The sequence below is a fragment of the Fragaria vesca genome, linkage group LG3, assembly GCF_000184155.1.
Source record: "Fragaria vesca subsp. vesca linkage group LG3, FraVesHawaii_1.0, whole genome shotgun sequence".
In the NCBI taxonomy this organism is placed as follows: Eukaryota; Viridiplantae; Streptophyta; class Magnoliopsida; order Rosales; family Rosaceae; genus Fragaria; species Fragaria vesca.
Window position 1 is genome coordinate 11844091 of NC_020493.1, and position 8027 is coordinate 11852117.

Sequence of the window (8027 nt, forward strand, 5' to 3'; positions counted from 1 at the left end):
GAATTTTTTTCTTTAAAAGTATGAGGAGTGAAACGATGTTAACCCCAAACCTCAGGAAGATAAACTGAAATTAATCAATATATATATATATATAATCTGAGATTGTAAATTCTAAATATCCTAACAGATCACCTTATTCTGACGACTTTCTTGAAATCTGCTTCGAGGGCACGTACCATGTACTTGTGGAAATTAAAATTTGGATTTCCCTTGCAATGTGTCTACATGAAAATATATACAGAAAACAGAATTTAAGATCTGAACATGAGTATGTATAACGTCAGGAAAAAAGAAAAAAAATCTTCACGAAGCTAAGAAGCAGATCGAAAGGGCAAAAAAGAAGCAAAGTAAAATAACAGCAATTATGCATGGCTTACCTTGATGAAGCCTAGTCGCATTGTCATGTAATCTGTTTTGGTCACAGACCCATAAAATTGCTTGAAAAATGCAATCTGAAAAAGTAGGTAGGAGGAAGATAATTAATTATGAACTGTATGAGTCCAGCACCACATAATTATGGGATTTGTATTTTTGCTCAAAATCGATCTTAGAAATTAATTGATACGTTTTTTTAGGAGATGAAATTGATACGTTGGTATGTATGTATATATGACAGATCGTTTAATTAATAAGATTTAATTAAATATAATCAAGCGAGATGATAGAGCGTTTCCACCAGTAATCTAGTGATCGAATCGCGTATATAATTCACATTTGAACGATCACTACTGGAAAAAAGCTCTTAGGAGACGGAATTGTAAATAGAACTTAGGAGACGGAATAAGATTCCATAGCCTAAGTGACCAGTGACCACTTAAGCGACGGAACAATATTCCGTCTTCTAAGTTCTACTAAGGAGACAGAGTCATTTTTATTAAAAAATAAAGAAAAAATTTCAGTTTACCTCCCTAATATTTGGTGGCAAAATCAGTTCAGTCCTGTAATTTTTTTTTAAATTAGTTCGCCCCTTCAACTTTCATAAACACATCAGTTTACTTTTTTTAAAATTAGTTCGCCCCTTCAACTTTTGTAAACACATCAGTTTTGTCCAATTTTTGAATTTCCCTTAAAATATGACGTCACAAAACTGACAAAGGGACCCATTTTTAACAAAAAGTTGCAGGACTAAACTGATTTTAACATCAAAGATTAGGGGGTAAACTGAATTTAAAAAAAGTTAAAGGGGCGAACTGATTTTAAAAAAAGTTGCAGGACTGAACTGATTTTGACATCAAAGATTAAGGGGGTAAACTGAATTTAATTCAAAAATAAAATAGAAATTATTCACTTAGGCGACGGAACAATATTCCGTCTTCTAAGTTCTACTTAGCAGACAGAAAATGTACTTAAGAGACATAATCATTTTTATAAAAAATAAAAAATAAAAAATTTTAATCACTTTAGCTACGAACAAATAGGAATCAGTCATCTAAGTTCACAAATTATTAGCGGCAATCTTTCCACTAAAAAATTGATAAAAATTCAAACGATTTTTTTTCAAAAATTTCAAAAATGGTAAAACCTATCCCTATCCAATTATAACTAACTCTATCTTCTCATCTCATCTCATCTCATCTTTTCAATCCCTTCTCTTCCTCTCCGGTCCCTTTTTCAAAACTCAAACCACCTCCATCTCCATAACCCAATTTGATTATCTCATTTCTTCTTCTTCCACAACTTCATATACTTCAAACCCCCTCTCTCTTTCTCACCCTCCACTAGGACGTCTCTCCCCCTCCTCCTCCCTCCTCCATTTCCATACCCACCGCCCTTTTTCCCCTCCACGCCACCGCCGCCATCCTCTTGGAATTCTAAGTCGAGCCTCCGTCCTCGATCCTCAACCCTCCACCTCCGCCCTTGACCCTCCCCGCCAAGAAAGGGTCGTCGCCATCCCGATTCCTTTACACCTAGGCCGACGTCAAGCGTCTCCGGTCACTGCCACGGATGTCGTCTATGCTCTACGGTTTCGGGGGTTAAATTGTTGGTTGTTAGTTAAGGGTTGGTTTCTAGGATTTCAATTTAGATCTATGTGTTATGGATATTCTATAATAAACTTTGTTTGTTCACCATCTAATCTGCACCATTGTTTTGAAGTAATAGAAGTCTGATTTCCCCAAATTACTTTTGTTAAGTTTTGTAATTTTTCTCTCTGTGATTCTGTTAATTGTGATTGCATTTTGAGAGAATTGTCTCTTCAATCAGAGAATTGCAGATTGTAGTTTTATGGCAGGGATCATTTTCCAAGCTTTCAAGGTAGAACTCAGAGCATGTCAGTAGTCTGGATGGAAAAATCGGTATGACGTTGGAGACTAGAGCAGAAGACGAAGTCGGATTGAGATTTGGAAGAAAGCAGAGGCCGCCGTTTATCATATTTTTTTATATATTTCGTTTTAAGAATTAGCGATGGAAGATTCTGTCACCTAAGAGTATAATTGTTTTTAAAAAGTCCGTCTCCTATTATCTTAGAAGACGAAACTATTCCGTCTACTAGCGTCTCCTAAGAATCACCTAGTAGACGGAAATTCAAGTTTCGTCGCCTAGTTACCTACTTGATGACACTTAGCCAACGGATCTTAGTCGACGACCATTCCGTCTCCTAAGTTCTTACGAGACCAATTTTGTTACTTAGGAGATGAAACCATTTCGTCTCCTAAGTGCTATTTTCCAGTAATGAATTATGATCAAGCGCGCGTTTACAATGCCTGATTTTTTCATTTAAAAAATAATCAAAATAAACTTTCACAAGCCAAATTGAAATGCTTTTTTATTCAAGCATTTTGAACCTATTAATTAATAAGGCCATTGTGGTGCCAACTTTGAAGGTTCATGACTTGCTGCAGGTCTGCATTTATCAGATACTCATCTTTAACCATAAGGTAAATTTGTAGCGAAATTTAGCTTGAAAAATGAGAATATTCTATGAAATCTTATTTAGCTTACCAAATTCTCCCACCATAAGCTAAATCCCTAACTAAAATAATAAAAAGACTCCCACCATAAGCCAAATCCAAAGGTAAAGCTATTTTCTTTTTCTTTTGTTATATATTTGTTTATTTAATAATTAATCATAAAAAAAAATTATATTAAATTTATTCAATATGGGCCTCATATGAAAGGTCTCGTTGAGATCTTCACGATGATTGTTAGTAGCAATTTTTTAATTTACATGATAATGAAAATTAAAAAGAAAAAGATGAAGTTAAATAAAATAATATTTAATTTTACTTACCGACTCCATAAGCCAAATTTGGCTTACCTTCAAGCTAAATTTCTTTTCTTAGAGCATCTTTATCAGACTCTCTATTTTAGCTTTTTAGCTATTTTAGAGAGCGTGTTTAGCTTTTTGGGTATTTTAGGAGCTCCAGCAAACTAGCTAAAATTTAGTTATTTTAACTTTTAGCTATCTCGCTAGCTAAATATAGCTAGCTAGCTAGTGAGATGTGATTTTATAATTTAATACATTCCTTTATAGCTAGCGTAGCTAGTGAGATGTGACTCTATAATTTAATACATTTCTTTTAAGTTATTTAATGTGATATACAAATATATATAAACTATTTAATCTTCATTTATAGAATAATATTAATTTAATAGTAACTAAAGTAGAGAGTATTGATGCAGACGTATCTTAAAAGTCACTAGTCAAAATGACATTTTTTGCTAATTTGACTAAAATTTAACTCAAAAATGACTAACATTAGTAAAGATGCTCTTAGAATTTGTAATTTAGCTTAAAGCAAGTCTGCCTATAGCTTAAAAACATGACCCTGACCTTCATCCATGTTAAAAGAAGACCTAGCAAAAAATAAGCAAGTCCACCCACAAATTTTTTTATTTCTATAGATGGAGCCTATTTTAATTCTAAAAATTCTACCAGAACAGGCGGTGCTAGTTTTGTGGTACGAGATTCTTTTGGTAAGGTGTATGTACGTAGGTGGTGACATTCCCTTGAAAAGCTTGCAGTCTGCTGAACATGCAGAACTGCTAGCTTGTTGTCATGCCGTGGATTTTGCTACCAACGAAGGCTTGTCACCTGTTATTCTGGAAACAGATGCCCAGGTTGTGCAAAACCAAATTAATGCTGCTCATGTGCCTAATATGAGGACCTTATGGTCCAAGATATCGAACCAGGCCGGGGTTATAGCGCATCTGCTATGCTAACAGAAAGAGTAATGAGGCTGCACATTTGTTAGCTTCTTATGCTTGCTCTTTAGAGGCAGGAGAGTTCTTTTTTCAGTTCTAATTTTTCTACAAGCTGTAATCACAGATGACTTGTGTATTGTTTAATTTGTTTTATATGTTTCAATAAAGAGTTGTCATTCATTCAAAAATAATATACATAGCCTTTAGTGTTAGCTAAACTACTGAGTTTTGAGTTTGTTCTTTTTTTTTTTTTCCCCAGAAAACAGCCAAGTTACTTTGTGCTGAGTTTTAATAATAATAGCTAATTACTAGCTAAATTACCAAGTTACTAAAGTTACTAGCATGACTCACCAACCAACCCATAAAAGCTTGATTCTTTCCAATACCCAGAAAACGACCTCTGATAAAATCATGGTCTTGAACGGCAGTGAAGTCCTTCTCTGTCAAAACTGCAAGAGCATGCACGTGAAAATTAAACATATAGATTAATTGTAAAAAACTTTCAACTATACAAAATTATTTATATGCATATGTACACGTACGTATCTGTAGAGGGGCGTTCATTACCTTCTTCTGGATTGTACTCTTTTCTTTCTATAGAATCTTCCCATTGTTTCCATTGACGCATCTACTCGATCCGTTATAGATTGAAATACCACATGACACACGTCATTTAGCAGGGTACGTATATTCGTGTGTTTTTATATGTAACAATGATAAAGTAAACAATAATAAATAGTATGCGAATTTAGTATCACAAAGACACAGACAAAATATATATATATATATATATATATATATATATATATCCCTTCTCAGCTAAGCAGTTACTACAAGAAGCAACAAATTTATCTACAGATGATGACGAAGAACATTCTCCATCAGAATCATCATCACACAGTTATCAAAGTTCCCCCAATCAACCAAAAAGATGGGCAGATTATGAAGATAGTCAAGACCCTTATGCCGAGTTTGATTAATTCCAGTCCAGACCATCTCAGTCAGCTTTTCCACCGAAATCAACAGTAAATCACGTGACAGACAATCCACTATTCATCAACAGTAATTCACATGACCAACAGTTACTCAGTGGCAGACAAGTTACTATTCACCAACAGTCACTTTTTACTATTCATCACTTTTGTAATCTCTATTTATAGAGGCCTCCGGCTTCATTTTTTCTCTTCTTCTCCTTTCCTCTCTTCCCATTCTCTCTCCAGTAAAATACTCATGTAAACAGAGCCCTTGCTCTTACATATGCATTGATTTAAATTTGTAAGTTTGTAACTCTGAGTTCATCTATCAATCAAATGTTTTATTTGGTTTGTTGGGTATGAATTACAGCAATTCTACTGGGTTCAGGTGTTTCAGTTTTTAATTTTTCTAACATTCGTTCAATCTTTTGAATCGAAGAAGTAGGATTTAGGGTAGGTTTATTTAATTCACTAAAATGAACTAAAGGAGTTTCTGGTTTCGGTTGTGGTAGGATATTAACTTTAGAGGATATGTTGTCAACCTTTGTTTCTATTTTATCTAACTGGACTCCTATGGTTACTAGGCTTTGGTTTGTATAATTATTTTGTTCAATAATTTTTTTAGTATCTAGGTTAATTTTCTTAGTGTCTGGATCTTCTATGGCAATTTTAAAAGGTGAAGCTGTGATTGGACTGTTTAGATGATCAATTATTATTGTTTCAACAGGGGGATGACTGGAAAGGACTAAGCTAGTGGAAGTTTTCCAACGTGTTTTTGTTAATGTTTGAATATTTTGGTTGTTTAGTTGATCGATAAAATCAAGAAAGAATATTTCAGATCTAGTTTCAAGCATAAATGCTTGCCAATCATGAAATAATTGCTTTCGTTGATCCATGAAAGGAAATTTCATCCTATAAAGGTTTCTCCTAAAGAGATTTTCGTTTGATTCAAGATGTTTATCTAATTTAGAATAGTTGATTACGAAAGGTTGGTTAAGTGTGCTTAATTGAGGATTTAGTGGGGGAGTAACTAAAAAATCAGAAGCAGTAGGAGAAGTTTGATCTTCATTTGTTACTAAATTGTTTTGAAGTTCATTTTCTGTATAATTTGGGTAACTAACTTGAGAAGTAGTTTTGATGTTTTTAATTTTAAGCTTTTGCAATTCTTCTTCTAGTTCTCTGATCCTGATATTTTTAATTTCTTTATCTAGATCAGAATCTTGTCTAGACATTGTTTCAGCTGTAGTGGAACTAGCAAATGAATGTCTAGCAGTAGCAAAAGAATGTCTCGAGGAGTTTCCTACCTCTTGAATTCTTGGGTTTTGATTTATTCGAGAGTTTTGAAAATTAATTCTTACTGTGCCATCATTAAACTGTTAAATACAGTCTAAATCAGAAAGACTATGTTGTGCATTAGAAGGTTGATTCTCACTAGTGAGAGACCATTCAGAAGGAAGATGGACATCTGACCATCTGATAGTGTGAGGGATAGTAATATTGGCGTTTTCTTGACTACTTTGAATTAAGAGAGTATGGTTTTTGGGACTTTTACTAATGGCTTGGAAATTCATGTTTGTGCCGGTGACTTTATAATGGATTCTATAAATTAAGGCTAAAGGTTAGGTTCCTTCAAGGACATGGTAACCTGAAGTTTTAATGTTGAGAGTTAAAGCTTTTAAGATATGAGGATCACTGAGGCTAATAGTAAAATCTGGGTAGCAATTAAAATGAACTGGACCATTAAACAGACTTAACTCAATTAATCCAAGGGTACTGTCATTAAAATCAGTAAACCTTGCATCTCTTAAACATAAAAGAATGGAGGCATTAAGACCTTTTCTAGTTAAAGGCTTGACACCAATTTGAACTAATCCAATATGGAGGAAATTATGACCATCTTTTTTATGTTTTTTAATTGATTCTGGACTAAAAAGTTGGCAAGTTACATGTTGTTTACTAAGGGCATAAACTTGTTCTACTGATTTAATATGGTGTTCACTTTTGAATGAAGCTAGACTCCATTTTTTCTTATAAATTTCATGACTAGGAACTCTGGGAATATTCCAGTCATTCATATCTATGTTATCGTTCGACTGATACTCTATTTGTTCCTCATTGACTATATCTGGAATCCTATTGAGGGAGGACCTAGACGAACTAGAAGTGACTGAGTTGGATCTAAAAAGTCGACTCATTTTGGGAAAAGAAGAGAAAACAAGACCGAAACTAAAAAGATAGGAGGATTTAAGATCCTTGGCTTAAGACCCTAAAGACTAGTACTCGCTCTTCTCCGCTTATGCCGTATCCGCTCATGCCTCAACTGGGACTTAGTGTTTGGACCTGGACTTAATGTTTGGTTGGAGAGAATAACAGGCTTAAAAGGAAGTAAGAAAAAGAAAATAAAACCAAAAATCTTTAAAATTAAGGGAGTTTACTCAAAATTTCACAAAATTAGTAAAGCAGATAGATCAACTCAAGATCCACTCCTAGGTGGTAGTCCGCCACCTGGGGATTGAGAAGATAAGTAAAATTGACGAGAAATAAACTCCAGAACCACTCCTAGGCGGTAGTCCGCCACCTGGGGTTGGAGGGTTTTGAATGATTAACTATATCAGGCCGCCATCTGTAGACAATATATATATATATATATATCCCTTCTCAGCTGCGGACGTCCGCACCAATGGTTTTGGTGCGGATTTTCATTTTTACACCACTTTTCGATCGAATTTCCTCATCTCCACCGTCCAGTATCTAGATAATATTGTGTAGATCATCTCTGCAAAAATTCAGCCAATTTGGTAATCGTTAAGGCCCTCAAAATTGCGTCTTTCTTCTATAAACATGAACGGTTCATGTTTGACAGAATTCAGTCCGTCCATTTGTTTTTCGAGTTTGAGGGCCTTAACGATT

General features: G+C 34.4%; 1 protein-coding gene across 1 annotated transcript in view; it reads right to left on the reverse strand.

The window, feature by feature from the left end:
- Positions 1-8027, reverse strand: part of LOC101310095 (MLO-like protein 1-like) — a 13614-nt gene that overhangs the window by 2285 nt on the left and 3302 nt on the right. The window contains exons 5-8 of the mRNA XM_004294177.1: positions 4711-4771; positions 4495-4592; positions 378-452; positions 133-221 (exon numbers count right to left, since the gene is read on the reverse strand). Coding sequence (XP_004294225.1) covers positions 133-221; positions 378-452; positions 4495-4592; positions 4711-4771 — 323 coding nt within the window. The remainder of the gene's footprint in view (positions 1-132; positions 222-377; positions 453-4494; positions 4593-4710; positions 4772-8027) is intronic.